We start from the raw sequence: 20502 nt of genomic DNA on the forward strand, positions 1-20502 counted from the left end.
TTTATTAAAAAGCTTCTATTTGAAGACAAGAGTGAAAAGACATTTTGCCAACTTCCCTGTTTGTAATCCCAGGAAAGGAGAAGGATAAGAAGAAAACGTTATCAACTCTTATCATTTATAGTTCTGAACTTATTTAACACTTCTTGCAGTTCAAAATATATTATAAAGATTGTATTTCGTAACTGGCAATTTCTTTCTCCTCTTATTTGAAGAAACTTAGCTGAATCTTCACAACAGCTTGTGGCCCAAAAGACACCTTCAAAACACCTTCTAACAGAACACTGACATTGAATTATTTCTAGTTCATTTCTTATATTAAAACTGGTAAATGTTCTAATGGGGATAGAGATTGGAGTCTTTCCACCTGAGGAACAATTTATTCAGATCAAATGTTAAGAAACAGAATAAAACCAAATTCCAAGGAAATAAAGATATACACTCTAGTTACTGGCCAAAGCCAAAGCTTCACGCTATCCTACATCTAATTCTGTCAACATATTGAAGGTAACACAGGTATATCTACAAGCGCTAAGCTACCATAAACGTAGTAAGAATTCATGTATCAGTACAAAGCTGCATTTCAGGCAGAGAATTCAATAAAAATCACAAATTATCAGGCTGAAACAAAATTCTGAGCAATGTATGCTCACATTGAGAAACAGAAGGCCCATACTGCCTACCAAGTTTAATAGAGCAGCAACGTACATTTTTAAGGTATAGGAAGAAGTTAATTGAGACACTGTTTGCCTTGTTTTACTGCCTTACAACAGAAAGTATGTGAACGTCTTTCACTGCCTTGAGTAATACAGAGAAAATAAAGGGCTCCGCTATTCCATTTGGTAAGGAAATAAGATGAACACTAAATGCAGCAGAGAAAGTTCCTGTGGTTGACCTCCGTAAGAGAGTTAGATGATTGAATTTCAGAACTTTCTCAAAGACGCAAGCCTTATTCAAAGTACGTCTGCAAATAAAAGTTATCATGTTATCTCTGAAAAGGATGCAAACAATAGAAATACTCAGAACAGTCAGAAAACTTGCTAACTTTCACCAACGTCTCTTACTAAAGACCATAGAGAAGCAGGCACTTTACCTTTCAGGCTGACTTTTGGTGAAAGAAATGCCAGAAGTACCGATATCCTCACAAGATAGGAGCAGGGACCATAAAATAGACAAACTGAAAACGTATGTTTCCCATAAACATAATCTTTATGGAGTGTGTATCAGTACCTGCTGCTGCCTTTGTCTCCTCATTTGGGCAACCTGAGACATCATGATTTGACGATCCAGTAGCTCCATTCTCTGCTGCCTCTGGATGTCGACTGTTGCTCCCATTCCCACTCGGATTTCATTTGTTGGTTCCGCAGATGAGAAGATTGGTTCAAGAGTCCAGGAAAATATCTTTGCTACCCAGCTGGGTACACAAAGAATTCGATGAACTTGTAATATACTGCTATTGTAGCAAATCCCAGAAATCTAAAAGCAAAAATGAAACGTTAAAAAAACAAACCCTTTAAATACAGCAAATTTACTTTACTTAGCTGCAGATGGCCTTTCTATTTTAAATGTACATTTTAATGTTTGTACCCAGAGTCTCCGGTCAAGAACCAAGAACAGGGGATTTCTTTACCTCCAACTTCCTCACAAATACAGACTGTTACATTTCAAAATCTGTGTACAGTACTGCCCGTGACTCAGAAAGTTGCTCTTTTTTTTCTCTTTTTTTTTTTTTTTTTTTTGAATTTCACTCCAAACCAAGTGTCTGTTTCTCAATCACGTTAAGAAAGGTTTATTCTACCCGAAACCAGTCTTATTTTACTCAAATAAGATTTTGCTTTCTAGTAAAGGAAATGGTCAGAATATGCTGTACGTTGACCTGAGAAGACTAAGACTGCCCTTGAGGATGATGAAGCATTGCAAGCATTCCTTAACAAATAACAACTCCCTCACAGGTTCTGTCACCTCACTAGTCTGCCTTTCATAGAATCAGTCCCTGGGTTGGAAGGGACCTCAAGGATCATGAATCTCCAAACTGCTGCCTCAGGCAGGGCCACCAACCTGCACATTTAATACTAGACTGGGCTGCCCAGGGCCCCATCCAACCTGGCCTTGAATACCTCCAGGGACGAGGCATCCACAACCTCTCTGGGCAGCCTGTGTTGGCACTGCACCACTCTCATAGTAAAGAACTTCACCTTGACATCCAACCTAAATCTTCCTTCCTTCAACTTAAAACCATTTCCCCTTGTCCTGCTATTATCTACCCTTCCAAAGAGTTGATTCCCCTCCTATTTATAAGCTCCCTTTAGGTACTCAAAGGCTGTAAGGAGGACACCCTGCAGTCTTCTCCAGACTGAACAAGCCCAGCTCCCTCAGACTGTCTTTGTAGGGAAGGTGCTCCAGTCCTCTCATCATCTTAGTGGCCCTCCTCTGGACCCTCTCTAACAGATCTCTGTCCTTCTTGTACTGGGGGCTCCAGACCTGGACACAGTGTACTCCAGGTGGGGTCCCACGAGTGCAGAGTAGAGAGGGACAATCACCTCCCTGCCCCTTCTGGCCACCCCTCTTCTGATGGAGCCCAAGACACCATTTGCAACTTTGCTTTCAAATTACTTACAAGGTTGTTATTAATAATCTAGTGAGAAAATAGGACTTTCAGAATTTTTTTTAGAACAATTTGAGTTCTGCTGTGGGAAATACTGATCTTCTTTTTATTCAATCATATTTTATGACTTCTTGTGGGGTTGGATGTAACGCCAAACACAGGCCATAGTTCTAAAATGAGAAAGAAAACATTTAGACTGCCTTCAACCCCTTATCTTTTCATGCTATGAAGGAGTTAAATGAGATTTGACAAGAGGAAGACCATCATCTAACGCATCTTAGTGAAGGCTGCTTTTAACAAAACTTGTCCGTATTTAAAGAAAGGTTCTCAAAGGGCTCCAGGAATGACAGGGCACTGGAACATAAGCTTCTTCATGACCTCAGTTCTCTCCTCAGCTCTAGTGGAACAGTTCCAGAAGACTGTAAACCCATGACTAAAGCTGGGGCACATCAACTGGAAACTAAGATAGAAGTACAGTCTTCAAGGAAAACATAAGAAGAGCAGTAGTCATATCACTTCTGTGATTCTACTTTTGGCATGTAGTACTTTAGGTACCTACCAAGCAATGAAGGTACCTCAGAAATTTGCCACTGGCTACCATGGGAGTCATATAGGTTCCTCACTCAAAATATAGATTGCATGGCTACCAGGAAGGTAGCAAGAACTATGGAACTTGGTTGTAAATCTGCATAAAATTTCATCTGATTATTTCAGAGATGCAAATATCACAAGCAGCACTGCAGCCACCACAGTACTTTCCTTTCTCCCACCCTGTATCATTAGGCCAGGCTCTGCCTTTGGTCCCAGAATTTTTGCAAAGAAAGGTAGAGGAGAGAAAAAGCACTCTCAAAATACTTAGTCAGACATCACACCAGTATTCCTTCAGCTCTTTCAGATGTCCCTCCCAACAGTTAATCTCTGCCCACTGAACACCTACAGTCCTCTGTGAAGGTCTAAAGCTTCAGGGCACCATAATCTATAAAGAGTTCAGAAAGTCACGAGAACAATACAGTGCAAGCAGTGATAGGAAAATCTACATCTCCCTGAATGTATGACAGATTTTGACACATGTCTGAACATGTTAACCACAAACAGTTCCCATATCAACTCAATACAGAAAATGCAGCAAACAGGACAGCACCAGCATGTCTTTGTGCCAGTACTTCGGGAATTGCTTCTCTCAGAAGTAGAAATGTATATTTTCATATTTTTCTAAGTAGAGATAGATAGTCAATCAAGAGAATTTAATCTGAAGAAAAGGCTTTATGAGCCTAAATTTTAGGTAAGACACTAAGATGGAGCATGCTAAGTGTGAGACTTATACACACATCACCTATCTCCCTTCCCAGATTTACTGAGCTCACTGGAGTAGCATGGCTGGTTTATGGCCAATGCAGAACCAGGTGCAGAGGGCTGTCTTCTCTCTCCTCACTCTCTCCAACAGCAGACTAACATCTCAGACCTTCCTTGTCCTGTCTCAGTCAGAAACTCATTGCGTACCCCAAGGAGGGGATCTTCTGTGCTCACAGAGTAGAAGATCAAGAAATCTGACAATATAAAGCTCAGAGGAAAACCTGAAATAAAACAAACCTGGTGAAGGAAGAAGACAGATCTGTTTATCTGTTTATCTTCTACAAATAGTTGCCAAGAAACATACTGTAGGCTAATAACTGTGCAGAGCAACTGCAAGACTGCAACTCTTTGTAAGTAAAAACAGATGGAAGGACAGATTCAGCTGCGAAAGGCACTATGTGTACAAGGCCTACATCCATCTCGTTACCTTCTTATTTGCCAGGACCTCAAGAGCCACTCCCACTCCTCTTTCCCTCGATTTACTACTCCAATTGTAAAGCTATTAGATGTAAATGTAAAAACTTCAAATACTGTGCTCAGCTTCATGCAATTTACAAGAAGTTTCACGTAGTGATGAAGAGATACCTATTTACACACTTCCAATAAACCCTAAATGGAGGCACCCATAGTTAAAATACATCTTGTGATTCAGTCTGGTTTAGTGTCACATATTCATCTTAATGTCAGCTATTTCCAAGGAACTTCTTTTTTAGCTGGTTCATTTGCAGAACTTTGTGTCATTTAAAAAAAGAGAAAAAAAAAAAAAAAGCTTTGATGAAGTATAAAGTTCCTTCTTATGACAGCTTTTCTCATGGATGTAGTGTATTTCTGGTATTTAAGGTCTAAATAAACAGCTTTGTTTATTCAGTGAATGTAAGATGATATAGCTGTATCTTGATTTGAACACTGTACATCAGGTTAAAGAGCTACTTTCCCCAAACAGACGGTCATCCAGAGTGTTATAGGCTCTAGAAAGTTAGCAAGGGAAGATGTGGCGGTTAAGTTTGCACTAAAAAAATGGAGAATTTTTGGCTAGCAACATAAAATGTACCTTAGTCATTCTCTTTCCATCCCAATAAGGAAGGTCAACTTCCTCTCCCCTTCCCTCACGTCTCTCCAAAGAGACATTTTTAAGAAAAAGGAAGTAGCTGTAGTTTCTCTTTTTCATTAGGCAGACCAAACACGGAAGCTCTCCAAGATTTTACAAGACAAAGACACACATGCACCGTTACTAAATGAGATGTTTTAAATTCTTTACTTGATTGAAATCAAAGAGCAAATCCAACAGAGAAAAGGAAGGCAGATTGGTATCAAAATTATATGAAAAATTATTTTGCATAATGGTTACAGCTTGACAGAATTATTTACCTTCAGGGCCAAGCACAATCACTGTAACTTCTCAAAACACTTTTTCAGTATGTGCAGGCAAAGATGTACTGCTGTTTCAGCACAGTATACCTATCCTAACTAGTACTTTTCTCCTTGTGTCACTGCTGCTGTTCTACAGGCAAGATAAATCATACTGTTAAAAACCCAGAGAAGGGCAACGAGGCTTGTGAAGGGCTTGGAAAATCAGCCCTATGAGGCTATGAGAGGCTGAGGGATCTGGGGCTGTTTAGTCTGGGGAAGAGGAGGCTGAGGGGAGACGTTATTGCTCTCTTCCAGTATCTGAAAGGTGCTTACAGTGAGAGCGGAGCAGGTCTCTTCTCACTGGTGACTGGTGACAGGAAGAGGGGAAATGGCCTCAAGTTGTGCCATGGTAAGTTTAGGTTGGACGTTAGGAAACACTTCTTTACAGAAAGGGTAGTTAAACACTGGAATAGGCTCTCCATGGAGGTGGTTGAGTCACCATCCCTGGATGTGTTTAAGAGCCGTTTGGATGTGGTGCTCAGAGATATGATTTAGCAGAGGGTTGTTAGAGTTAGGGTACTATAGTTAGGATGCGGNTGATGATCTTTGAGGTCTTTTCCAACCTGAGTAACTCTATGATTCTGTGATTCCATGATTTGATTTTTTTTTTAATGTTCCTGTTAAAAGGTTGTCAATGCCTCAATGCAGACATCTACGATTTAGAAGTCTACATATGAGTTAGTAATTTAAAGCTGGCCTTATAGTTGACAAAGAGAAATAGAAGCTGCTGAGATATGAATCATTCTACAGCAGAAGTAGTCAAAATACACACTCAACTGAACAACTCCCAGGGATTCCCTGTCAAATCAGTGAAGAAGCAGGTGCTTCTAGGACACAGCTCACCTCATCCTGAGATAACTGCAGCACTGTAGGCACGTAAGTGCGCAGCTAAGAAAGGTTCAGGAAGCAGTACGGCACCTCCTGAACCAACTGGCACAATTAGCAATGTGGACCAGACATCGTGCACGCAAATTCTTCCTTGGATCTTAGAGAGAAAGTGAAAACTTCACACTGAAAGCTAAAATCTATTTTTCTACAGGATCTCAGAAGTCATGGATAAAATAGAGTATCTTATGACACTACCTTCTCCTCTCCTTTCCCAATACTTTCTTCTTCTGGAAGAATCAGCATACCCTCCTCCACAAACAAATATGACCTCGCTTTCACACTCAGATCCCCTGTATGACAGATTAACCAGTTATTTTTCTTTTCAGATGCTTTACCTGATGTAGGAGTACATGTGTCAGCCAGCTGTGCAGACATGAGCAAGGTGTCTAAGTTCCCACCACAAAGGAGATCAAGTCAAAAAAGTGAACAGATCACATCTCAAAGTCAGTCACCTATGGTCATTCAATTGAATATCAACCATTGCCTAAATGCAGCCACCTCAGGTTAGTTTCGAGTGGGATTCAGCAAATCTAGCTAGATACATAAATATTTGTACCTGTTCAGAATTTAGCACAAACAGACAGACAATGCTTCTTCCTCATTTCCTAATCCCTCTTGCTCTACTGCTGAACTTCCTGAAATGCTGCCAGCAGGTCAAGGGAAGTGATCTTTCCTCTCTCTTCTCAGCTCTGATGAGGATGCATCTGGAATACTGAGCCCAGCACTGTAGCCCTAAGTACAAGGAAGATACAGACTGGCTGGAGCAAGTCCAGCACAGGTCCAGGATGACGATTACAGGATAAGAGGCTGAGAGAGCTGGAACAGCTTGTCTCGGACAAGAAAAGACACAGGAGATTTTATCCATGAATACAAAAGCCTGAAGGTAGGGAATGAAGACAGGGAGCCGTTTTCTTCTCAGTAGTGCTCAGTGATAGAACAAGAGGCAATGGTTACAAATTAAAGTCCATGAAATTTCATCAGAACACAAGAAAAAAAAAACTTTTTTTTTTTTTTACTGTGAAAATGGTAAAAAAATAGAACAAGTCGTTTGGAAAGGCTGTGGAATTTTCTTCCTTGGAAATACTCAAAATCTAATGAGACATGGTGCTGAACAACCTACTGTAGCTGACTGCCTCATTTGGAGGGTTGGACTAGATGTCAACCTCGGTGCAACTTTTCAAACCATCCGAGAACTACAACCTGACAAAACACAACGTCATATTTAATTCCTGCAAAAGTATTCCAATGAGAAATATAAGATGAGGACCTGGGGACTATTTTTTAAGTTACAAAGTTAATCTTTTAACTTACATTAAGTGTATGTGTATGTATCCAGTACAACGTTCAAATGGATGCTGTTTTCTAAGCTGTTTCAATCGATTTAAGGAACAAAAAGTCAACTTTTTTTCTGATCTTCACTAAACTAAATGATATGCACTGCAGGGAAACACTAATGATTACAGAACTTCTGGGTTCAAGTGAAATGGAATAAGGCTGCATCTGACTTTCAAGATATACCTGCACCTCTAACCTGAAGCTCCCTAGTTTTATGACATTAAGAAGACTTATTATAAGAAACAAATCTGGACTATATGATCCAAGCATGGTATATACCTGGCAAAGAAAACTGCAAGAAACTAAGTTAGAGCCATAAACAAGAAGAAAACTAACAATGCACGTTACCTATTATATATGTGAATATTCAAGATACGTGAATTTGTTCACAGTATACTATTTTATTTATTTATTTGTTTGTTTGTTGTAAATAAACACTATGTATTTATACAGCATGCTTACACAACATACCAGCAATGGAAACTACTAGGGCCACAATGGCATTCTGAAAGAATGGAAATTAAGAGGTACTACAATTTCATCTGGAGAGTAAAAGGTTGACTCGAACAGCATATTCATACGCTGATTCAAAGTTAGTGACCTAGGAAGACACATCTTACGTCAAAGACAGCCACAACACAACTTCTGTCTTCTGATAACACCAAATATGTACTCTAAAATTCCCTATCACCAGGCATGTTACAACAGTGCCTACCTGTCATATGGCTACAGTCATATACATACGCAAACACACACAAAAACATTTTCTAAATGTGATGGATCCCTCAAAACCACAGAAAACATGAACTCACGCCATTCTTTTACATCCTGACATTTATAGAGAAGAGCATTAGCAAGGATGAATGCAGAAATCTGTGGTGCCACGTCTTGTAACCAAAAAGCCAGGTCTCATTTAAGAACATTCGTTGTGTGTTAAAAATATACAAAGTGAGAATTACAATGAACTGAAAATGGGAACATCCTGAGGAGAAAGTGGTAAACTGAAAATAATTCAGAGATCATGCAGGCACAGTCCATTTTAATATTCCAGATAGACAGAAGTGCAGTGAAAGCTAAATGACAGAACAGCATTGCGTACATTCAGTCACATGCATGCATAAGTGGTCTTTAGAAAAATAGTGAAGTGTCTAACTAGCAGGAAAGTAGTGACTACATTTCACATCTAGCTGACTTGGTATTTGTGTATTTGCTAAGCCTGTTCTCCAAGAACGTGAAAATTTAATTAGTATAGTATGCTAGATAATGCCAATAGCAGTATCAATTACAAATATACACAGGTAGCTGGAATGACTTAACACTGATCCAACAACCCAAGTAGTTCTGTAGTTGTACACGTATATGTGTTACTTAGAATCTACACTTATAGTGCTAAAAGGTGCCCTTAAAGAGTTTCACATTCCTCTTCAGACTACTTAATATACTAGGAAACAGCCCTTATCCTATAAACTAGGAAACTCCTTTATCTGTTTTCTCAAGAGATGTCAAATTATCATCACTAACAGATGAGAAAATGAGACTTCCTATTCACAAAAATATGATAGATATGCTGTGTAAGAATGGCTGAAATTCATAACATGAACCTTTTTTTTTTCAAACTGCAGCACTTGTTACTTATGAGCACTTATTATGGCAGAGTGCAGATATCTGCTCATTGCAGAAAAAAAAAAACTGAGACTGAAAAGAGCAGGATGATGACTTAATTCATCCTGACTGAAGTAATATGAAACTTTAAATATCTTTTTAAAGCCCTCTTGTGACACACGGAAAGCTCAGTTTATTCCTGAGGGCTTATACCTACGTAGAACATACTGTCAACCTGCAATTAAAAAATGGTCATTCATGAAAAAGAATCCTAAGAGGGCTGCATGATACAGCTGACTAAAACTGTACATTAAAAGGCAATTAAATAAGAACTGGAATGAAAAAAAATGCTTGATCCATTCTTTCAACGTCTGTATAACCAAGTATACACACAGTTCCTACTACCAGGAAAGAGGGGGTTGAAATGCCTTTCCTTTTCTTTTCCCCTCCTTTCCTTTCCTCCATAATGAACACCTGTTCAAAAGGAAGGGCTATTAAAAGAGCTAGAAGAGTAACAGGAAGGGTAGAGTGTTTGGAGGAAGTCACAGATTCTCAGTTGGGCTCAGAGGAATGTGATGGTCTCCAGGAGAGGAATTCTTGTTTGTTAGTTATGCTGTTTTCATCTATATTTATGGTGAGATCATACTGCTGAGCAGACTAAACCATGTACATCTCCATCATTCATGTCAGTCCTTCTTCTAGCTCACAGAGCATTTGGAGTACACAAAAATGGTAAGAGACCAAAGCACTAAATTAGTAGTAGCAATATGTGACATATTCACAGAAATTTAACTCCAAGTATACCTAAATCAGTAGGTTCTAAAAGCAAGGGTAGAATTTGAGTTATTTGTAAGACTGCATCAATCTAATAATCACAGAATCATAGAATGGTTTGGGTTGGAAGGGACATTTAAGATCATCCAGTTCCAACCCCCTGCTATAGGTAGGGACACATCCTAGACCAGGTTGCTCAAAGCCCCATCCAGCCTGGCCCTGAATGCTTCCAGGGAGAGGGGATCCACACCCTCACTGGGTAACCTGTTTCAGTGTCTCACCACCCTCATGATAAAGAATTTCTTCCTAACATCTAGCCTAACTCTACCCTCTTCCAGTTTAAAACCCTTTCCCCTTGTCCTGTCACTACACGTTCTTACAAAAAGATCTTCTTTGGAAGAGGAGGCAGTTTCACTGCTTGAAAAGCAAACAGCATTTCGAGTCAATAAATCAAAGGCAGAGCTCCTAATCTGTTTGTTGTTTGTTTTTTTTTTTTCAAAAAGCTTATCAGCATTTAACAATCTCAAAAAGTCAGTACAATGTGTTTTAGCAGTAAATGCTTTAATACTAAGAACAGAGTCAGAAAGGAAAAAGATAGACCACATCAACTTTATCTGAATGACACAAATAAAGTGATTTCCCACTCCTACTGCCTTTGTCACAGTATGAAATGGGTATATGCATGTGTTCTAGGAGGGGAACAAAACATGAAATCCCACCAGTAAAAAGTTAGAAGTTGCTTTCTGGAATAAACTTGGGCCTGCTAAAAAAGTATGAACATCAGGGTAAAGTATACAAGCAAACAGTACTGTAATGGGTATTTATACCACAAAATTTATACCACGTTTCCACAAAAGTTTATTTTATATCTTTGGGTCTAGGACTGAGACAGTAAATTTAATTAAGGGCTCAGATAACACTGGTAAACTGCAAATACTACCCACCTCTTTTGTTGTATATCAGTTTATCACCAGCCAGTCAGTGCTTCACACTTTTGAAGTTGAAGACAAATTCTCTATTTACTGTTATAATCAAAAACATTCCTTAGCAATTGCAGCTCTCCTTTGAGTCCAAATGCACTGCACTGATTGTACATATAACACAGTGTTTTAGATGACACAATTTTCAAAATAGCAAGACTTACCAATCCACTTAAGGCTAAAATCCAGATGTAGGAACCAGACGTTAAGAGCTAGAAGGTAAGAGTAGCAATTAAAGATTTTCATTTTACATAGCTGATGTTTCCTGAGCTACTACCTACAACATTATATAGGCTACATACCTATCATGACAATGGGGAAAATCATATATTTATTTCTGTGAAAATTATGTTTAAAGTTAAGAAATATACATTCCAAAAGTAGAACTGGGAAAAAAAAAAGAAAAACCCACAGGGATTCAGCAATTGTTCTTCTTCTATAGAACAATACATTTTATTTTCATACAGCATACTAAGTATAACAGGATGTCAGTTATAGGCTGCACAGAAAAACAAGTCTGAAAGACAGACTGAAGCAAAGGAAATGACTCAGCAGCAGAAGGAGAAGAGTTCCAGGCTGGGCAGTGCAAGTGAAGCTCTTAGACATTCAGCCACAGAGCGATGAAGCATGAGCATCAAAATTAAAGAACTGAAGTGCTCACCCCATGACATACTTACAGGCATGAAATCACAGAAACTGGTCAAAGTGAATTTAAAAGAAAAATATCTAGATACGCCAACAGGGTGGTCCACCCTTTCTAGTAAAGTGTACGTGACTCATCACCTGGAGAAGGTTATTCTTAGTTGGGAAAACAGGCTGAAAATTAGACTGATACTGATTACTAAAATAGCTCTGTGAGATGCTGCCTGAATTGTGAGAACACCTCTCTAGGCTTACTACGGAAAGAGTGACTTGAGATAAGGGCAGAGTTTACAAATGAGGAGAAGCCAATGAGTTTCCTTTGACCTCTGTGTGACGGCAGTGATAGTTCTGCATGAAAGAGGGAAAGACCCTGTGAAGATGCAGTGATGAGTACGTGGTCTTGTATGTGTGAAAGCAAGAGGCAAGGGACACAGTGGAAAAGAGCTCAGACAGTATCACTGTTTTCACAGGGATTGGAGTAATAGCGGTGTAGAGAGTTTTGGGAGAGAGGAAACAATATGGATCAAGAAAACACGGTGCTGGAGCAGAAATCAACAGAATCCAAAGGTTAAACAGCAATGCAGGTGAATGACACGCTCAAGCAGAGCAGGAACCACAGTTCTGAAACTGACCGCTCATTCTAAAATACTCTGTACCATATCGTGTGATTATGGTGCTTTCCACTGCTAGTTTTAGAGCTATTTTTGAGTCCCTGGAATATATAAAAATGAGTACAGTTTCTCATAATTTCACACACCTCTTGATTCATAATTCAGATCATGACATTACAGTCATTTCTAGGCCATTGGGGGCTTACTAACATATTTCTGAACCAGGTGCCTGTATCTTTCCATTCACATTTAACAGAACACTACTTGAAAGTGCTGTGCAATATGTTACATTAAATTATCTGTTACAAGGCAATGCTTGGCATAAAAATAGCAAATTTATATAAAAGTGTAATTCAACCAAATCCTTGGTTAATTACTAACAGTCTTAACCATAGCAAATACTGTACTCTATCTACAGCTCTGCTTGAGCAATATCAGACAAGACAAAAATAAAAACAAAAATGCAAGCAGATTAAAAAGGTGAAAAATACACATGCGTTTTGTACCAGGACCTGTTTTCACCTGGCTCATTTCATTGAATCCCCCTCAAATTTACAGAACTTTAATATTATGTTTTCCTATGCATGACAATCAAGACTGATAACAGTGGAATAGCAGATAATCTGCCCACCACTTCAGCCCAAAATATATGTCAGAATATATTGTTCAGTGTTATAGTTCATGGAAAACACTGTCTAGACATAATCATGCATGTGGAAGCACCAAAATTACACATACAGAAATACTAACTGCTATTAAGTCACTAAAAGATGAACAAGTAAGTACATACCATACCTGTAAACCCAGTATATAGACCAATGTCTTGTTTGTAATAGAAAAATAGCCTAGTACTTGTGTCACCTGCACTCTTGGAATGGAGCAATAGAACGGTACAAATAGAGCAAAGACAGGACCCAAGCTGCAAATAGAAAGACAAAGATGGTTAATAACACGAGTGATAACAGTATATAATTTGTAATGTAACAAAATGTAATTAACCCTGTACACATGATGAACACAAATATAACACTGCCTTGCAAAGAAGGGTCTTCCTTGGGAACTGGTGACTCGGTAATCTGTGGCATTCAGGATAACACATTCACTACCAAATAACCTACTATTACTCTTTGGTAAATAAGCTTTCCAAGAAGAAACAGGTGATAGAAAGCATCTGATTTCCAAGTATTCAGGAGAAGAGGCAGCAGAGAAGGCAACATTTTTGCTTTAATAGCTGATTGTTTCTATAAAATGCAGCCCACAAAAAGTCTTTTGCATCAGAACAAAATGTATTTGATCTGGGCAAAAGGATTAAATATGAGTATATCACATATGAAGTTGATCTCCCATTATTCACCCAGCTTTAAGGTGTTACAGTACTGAAAACAGAATGCAACATCTACAATAGGATAATCAACAGCTTGATTTAACTTCCATTTTGCCAGCGACACCTGTGACCCCAGAAACATCTATGATGGAGATGGGAAAAAAAGGTCAGTGAAGGAAAATGCTTTTAGATTCTAATAGGCGGCTGGCACATCTGTAAGCAAGACATTATCAGCCCTCACTTCAGACCTTTTCCCTACCTCCCACAGAGCTTAGCCCTTTGCTGTAACCAAACATCCTCCAACTCAAAGCACTGTTTGCACAGGTTTGCCAGAATCCTGCCCTGCCCAGGTTACTACATCCTGAAAACAAAGATCCTGTCCACTTGAAGTCCCCCCATCCCCTCATATCTGAGCAGTCCTGGTAATGTTCCCTGGTGCATCCACAGGCATCGAGCTCCAGCCAACAGCTGGGCTGAGGGGCTCTGCAAAGCACACGTCCATCCCAGCTGGCTCCTCACCGACACAACCAGGATCAAAGCAGAATTTTACATCAATTACCAGTTTATCAAAAGCTTCAAGACTTACAGTTTCCAAAGACCTTTACAGGACAGGGATCTTATTACTCTCTATGGGATTTCCGCACACGGCATAAATCAGGATACAAAAAACTTGAAGTGTTCGCTCAGAAATCCATTTCCCTTCCAGGGGAGCTAGCAATAGGCATAATGCTATGTGAAATGATGGTCTGAATATTAAAACTTTCATTTCCTGGATAACTGACAAATACAACACCCTCAGCTACGAAGAAAGCCTAATGATTAAGTAGACATTTCAAATATCTCATTTAATGGGCAGCGGCTTAAGAATAATTTGTTATCATTTTGATTGCTGTATTTGAAATTCAGCTTGCTGAAAACCTCACCCTCTGAGGACTTAAATTTTGTTTAGATAAAGGACAATAGAAACATTTTCAGTATCATTAGTTTCAGATAAAGTCAGGTACATGTGGATGTATGAAGGACACAAACTCAGGAACTACTGAAGGATGTACAATGTACAGAGGATCCCCCTTACATAAACTGAGAGCACCTGTACAAACACACATAGCACATTCTTAAAATGCATCCACATTATTTAAGCTGTAGGGTTGATAGATACAGCTACACGATTGTCACATAAAAAATAACTCTTCATTTGAACTGCTTCCATTGCTGACAAAATTCGCCAAAGAAAATTAGGATTTATAAGCAAAGAGAGAAGAAAAACAAAGAGAACTTTTCTGCTCTTAGAAAAGTCAGGATAAATTATTTCTGTCTACAGAATGTGATTCTTTCTTTTCTTACCTAATTACCTGAAGGAGTACCAAAATCATGGCGCGCTTTTCAGGTTTTATTCTTCTTGTGATAAATAGTGACTCAGATTAAGAGATTCTGCACGCAAGAGTGCACTCGATCATAGCACGGGAAAGCACAAAAGGGAACTTCTCATGCCTAGAATTGCATTCTAGAAAGAGATTACAAAATGTTTAAAGGTTCCCTCTGTCTTAATATTCACCATTAATTTCAGCAGAAAACATAGAAAGCACCATCTCAGATCAGGGTAGTGATCTGAGTAACTCAAAGTCCAGTATTTGATACAGCTCCATACCTAATAATCTTGAGATTTTTAGAAAGAGTTCTCATCTGTTATAAATGGGTGTTACAAATACCCGTCCAGGTACCCCACAAGCACAGAGGGAGACGGTCAGTGTTACTGCCAGTTGTTCTCATTACCCCTGAAATGTCATGGTGGAAAAATGCAAATGCTGTCACCATCTTCAACAAGGGAAGGAAGATGATTCAGGAAGCTACACACCTCATCTCAGTCCCCAGAGAAGTTACAGAGCAATATTCTTTGCAGCCATTTCCAGACATGTGAAGGACAAACTGATAGCCCATGTTGATTTACCAAGGTCAACCCATGTCTGATCAATCTGATCAGTTTCTATGATGAAATGACTGGCATTATGGACAGCAGTCAGCGCATTGGAACACAAGGCTACATTCAGGTACATCTTGACAGAGAAACGGGCTGACAAGAATCATACAGATTTCAACAAAAGCAAGTGTGAAATCTTCTGCTAGGGTTGGAATAACCCTGTACAGCAGCATAAAATTTCTAGACAGCAAATATTCACAAAAGAAGCTGGAAAATAATTATTAGTCAGGATCTCACCCTTGCAGAGATGGCCTTGGGTTGTAATAGCAAGTGTGTAGTTATCAGATCCAGTTCAAGACTTCAAAGTAGCCTTAAGCACTGCGCTCACTTTTGGGCTCTTCACTACAAGAAAGGCATTGATGTACTGGATCAAGTCCAGCAGAGGGTAATGATAGTTCAGTACTTTACCAGGTCGTTAGGACAACATCCTCAGAGATATTCAAGACTCAAATGAACACAGACCTTTGTAACCTGTTCCAGTTGCACACACTCCAGACATGAGATTGAACTAAATGACTGCCAGAGGTATTATTTAGCATTAGTCTAAACAACTCCATGATTCTGTGAATAACCAAAGCCTTTCTCACGATGCTCTTAAATACTGGAGAGATCTGTATTGGGTTTGCATAGCAGGACTGGTAATGGGGGGCTGCAGTGGTGGCTTCTGTGAGCAGAGCCCAGCATTGCCCCAGGTCAGAGCAGAGCCATGAACAGCACTGGGTGTGCTCTGGGAGAGAAGACTGAAGGAAGGGAAAAACTGCACAACAGCAGCTGGGAGAGAGGAGTGAGAAATGTGAGAGAATAGCCCTGCAGCCATCCAGGTCAGTGCACCTCCATCCAGGAGGTGCTCCAGACACAGAGCAACAGCTCCCTGCAGCCCAGGAGAGGCCTACGGAGGAGCAGGCTCTCCTGCAGCCCATGAACACCACACAGAGCAGATATCCATGTGCAGCCATGGAGGAACCCATGGGGCAGGAGTGGATTGGACCTGAAGGAGCTCAGAGCCCACAGATAGCCCTACAGAAGCAGCCTGGTCTGGAGCTGCAGCCCAAAGAGAGCAGCCCACAGAGGGACACCAGGGCTGGGGGAACTGCCATCTGAAGGGTGGGCCCCACAGTATGGAGCTGTGTTGGAGCAGTGCTTGGAGAGCTGCAGCCTGTGGGAAGCTCACACAGGATCAGTTCTAGAAGGACAGCATTGTGGGAGGATCCTCATGTGAAGCAGGGGCAGAGAGTGACCATGGAGAAGCAGCAGAGATAGGGAAGGACTGCAAACTGCTCCTGGTCCCCCTGTGCTGCTTGGGGGAAGTAGAAGAGCCAGTAAAGAAGCTGAGCCTGGGAAGAAGAGGGTTCAGGGCAGGTGCTTTTAATTTTGCTTTTGTTATATATTATTTCTAATTGCTAATAAATTAATCTTCCTCAAACTGAGTTTGTTTTGCCTGTAACTGTATGGTAACTGATGAGTGACTTCCCTGTCCTGCACAGTTTTCCATCTTATTATCCCCACCATCCTACTGAAGACGCAGGGTGAGAGACCAGCATGGTGGGCACCTGCTGACCAGCCAAAGCTGACCCACCACACTTGCTGTAAATCTAAGGGCTGTTACTTAACTACTTTCATTGAGTTAATTAACTGTTCAGCAACGTATGGTCAGATTTGGTATCTACTCTTTTGAAGGACTATTTTAGTCCTTTCTGCTCCTTCACTTTCCTCTTCTCTTTGCTTTTCTCTTAATCTCTTCTAACCTCCTTTCTCTTCCTTTCCTCTTTACTTTCAGGGATCCCGGCCTCAGCCTTTTGCTCCTTATTCTTAAAACAATATCAAGAACAACATGGTTAATTAACGCCCTGCCAATTAGCTTCTACTAGAAACTTGAGATATTCACGTGCAAAGAAAAGACACAGACGCAAACATATGCTGACTCTAACCTCACTTTATGCCCACCTCATGTTTAGCAAATTAGTTTCAGTCACGTGGGTTACAAAATAACATCTTCAAACAGAACAAAATACCCTAAGCCCCAAAAGATTAAATTCTCAAGTCTGAACACTTTGGGTGTCCACCTCAAAGGCCTATTGTAGGCTCTGGAATGATTATATCCTCATTTTGTAGCATGTTAGATTTCAACATGTGCAGAGACAAAAAACAACACAGCAGAACAGAAGGGAACTTTTTCATGGAGGAAAAAAAATGAAGAAACAATAAGGTTGGAAGAAAAACACCCATATCCATTAGTGTAGAGATTTCTGACAAAGACACAAGGATAAGGATTCATCACTGAGAGAAATGGGTTACTCAGAGGGTGAATATTAAAAGCAGATTAAAACATTTAATATTAGTAAGTCTGTGAACAATGCATAGGAAACAATGGTTCTAAGCCATAAAGAACAGACGGGTAGCGAGCTACATGTTACTTCTGCAAAAATATCTGCTGTTGTCAATGGAAGTTCTGTGGGATTCAGATTTGCAGAAACAACCTGTTATTTTACTGAGAATGACTCACTCCATTTACTAACTGTGGTACCGTATTTTTCTTTAGTTCACATTATTTAAGTTCTTTACAAAAACATTTGCCTGACAAACCCACAACCGTGTAGTTCTTTTGGGAGACTGAAAATATCAGCTCTAAAAACGGCGGCACGTAATACAGAGAGAGTAAAACAGAGTGCTTTATCAGTAACTCAAGTTACCAAGTTTGTTGAGTGCTTTATATTCCTACAGGCTGTCCAGGCACTGCCAAACTATGCATAAGGTAGAAGCCTCTATTCTGAAAATGTGAATCTTTCTTGATAACATTCCTTAAAACTGGGTAGCTCCCTGATATATGACAGCCCCTGACAGCTGTGGTCCTCTCAGTGATGGAGCCCAGAACGATAAGCGCCTTCTATTGCACACAAACTTCCTGCCACACATGAGAAAACCAGTAGGTTATGTTACCCAATTCTGTATCTGACTGCCAATATTTTGTAGGAATGCAGGGAAATGGAGGGGAAAAATATACCCCAAACAAGACAATCAAACAAAAACATTAAGTGAAGTCACACATCTTGAGGGGGAAAGAGAGCTTGCAGCTCTCAGTGATATCTCAGCAAAATAACTGCAACTTTGGCTTCACTAAACAATGAACCAACGGAATTCAGGCATCTACTGCTCCTAAGAAAAGCTTTAGATTTAAAAGACTATGAATCAATTTATTCCATAAGCTGCTTGGTTCCATTTAAAACCAGTAACGTTTTCTTTTCTCTCCCTTACCATCAGCAAGATGATTAATAAAGTACTTTCCTCTTCTGCTGGCAAAAGACTTTCTTCTGATTTCAGTTTTATTTATCATTAATAAGATGTGACCATTGTCCCTTATCGCTTTCTACAAATGTCAGTTAGTGATACTTCCCCCCAACCTTTGTTGTGCAAAGCTCAAGATATTATCTACTACTCTTTCACAAAACCCTTCTGCATCCCTGTTAGTATCTGCAGGCTGACCTAGAGACTGTCTCTATACCAGTCTGCTACAATATATTAACATAAAAATCCTTCAGTTAGGCATTCTTAGTATGCAGCCCTCGTGCAAGCAATTTTTGCAGAACACCGAACACTTGTTCAGCTTATGGTACTATAATGATTTAAAAAAATAATAATCCCTGTTCTTTCTTTAATATTATTAGCATGCAGACATTCACAAAACCAACCAGTCTTGTGGAACGTCAATGAAACTGAGAGGTACAAGAACAGCTGGCCAAACCATGCGTCCCAACTAAGGACAGTATCGCAGCAACAACTATGATCCCTGGTAACGACGTCAACTAGATGATATATAGTCAGCTACCTCCTCCTACTCACTGACAGCTGCTGCTCTGCGTTAGACATCTGCATCAAGTGGCTGGTAGTGACAGTTTACCAGGCAGCTCTGCTTTTGTGACTGACTGCATTAACCCAAGTTTGAGTTCAGCAAGCAAGAGGAGGCTGTAGCCTAAAAGGCAGGCACTCCCAGTGAACCCCTCACTTGAGTCTGGCACATAAACTGGAGCTAGGCAGAAGACATATGGAGGCATAAGAAAACACCAAAGGGGTTCAGATGGCTATTCTGTTGAAGAACTATGGACAAATAACTATACTGAAATTTTTTGTGTCACAAGTTCATTTCGCTTGGGTGTTTTAACTACGTCTTCTTTATCCAGTTTAGTCTAAAACATGTTCTTTGGCGTCTGGAGAGCAGACAGCAAGTAAGACCATGACTCATCAAGAAGTCATCACTTGCTGTTCCTCAAACTCAAGTCACTTAAGAAACACTGTCTGTCCACAAAAGGACAGGATTCAGCTTCACATCATGAGACACCTGAACCTGCCTCGAAAAAGATGTTAATTTTGGAAGGAGAGGCAGTTTTTCAGTAAAGAAACTGAACTGGGACTCAGGCTGGGTGGGTTCATTTTCTGGTTGATCCATGAACAAATTGTGTAATTTCAAAAGTCACTTCTGACCTTGCATAGTACCTGTCTAGATACAGAATAATAAATCCAGTATCTTTTGTAAACAGCTAAAACAAGGCACGGACTAAGCAAGGAGACCAAAAAATGAATTATCGTAAGCATCATAACACAGCGGTCAAAATACAAACTGCAGTGCTTTAATGTATCCATCTCTGAAAGTATCATCTTAGTGTATTAATGTTAATGTTACTTTCCCTGCATGCCAGTAAACTTGTGCATTCCAATGGCAAAAGAACAAACAAATCACACTTTTTGACACTTTTTGGTTTAGATTTTCACATTCTGGAACAGTTGGATGGAGTGGAAGGATGCAATCTGTGCCATTCTGCCCAAGCAATTAACATCCCATAAGGCCGGATGGTGGCTAATGTACATGTGTGGCTCCGTGGGCACAATCCAGTAATGCATCTTAATGAAAAAAACGTAGCATTTAATTTTATCTGATCAAAACAGGAAGCACGTATTAGTATTATTTTTATAATGCTAAAGCTACTATGAGATAAACATTTCCCTTAATG

At 39.8% G+C, this 20502-nt stretch overlaps 1 protein-coding gene across 2 annotated transcripts in view; it reads right to left on the reverse strand.

The window, feature by feature from the left end:
• UBAC2 (UBA domain containing 2) overlaps positions 1-20502 on the reverse strand; it is an 88009-nt gene that overhangs the window by 16914 nt on the left and 50593 nt on the right. For both annotated transcript variants that reach the window (XM_015851526.2, XM_015851527.2), the window contains exons 5-7: positions 12993-13116; positions 11109-11156; positions 1228-1473 (exon numbers count right to left, since the gene is read on the reverse strand). In XM_015851526.2, coding sequence (XP_015707012.1) covers positions 1228-1473; positions 11109-11156; positions 12993-13116 — 418 coding nt within the window. The remainder of the gene's footprint in view (positions 1-1227; positions 1474-11108; positions 11157-12992; positions 13117-20502) is intronic.

This window comes from Coturnix japonica, chromosome 1, assembly GCF_001577835.2.
Source record: "Coturnix japonica isolate 7356 chromosome 1, Coturnix japonica 2.1, whole genome shotgun sequence".
NCBI classification, from domain to species: Eukaryota; Metazoa; Chordata; class Aves; order Galliformes; family Phasianidae; genus Coturnix; species Coturnix japonica.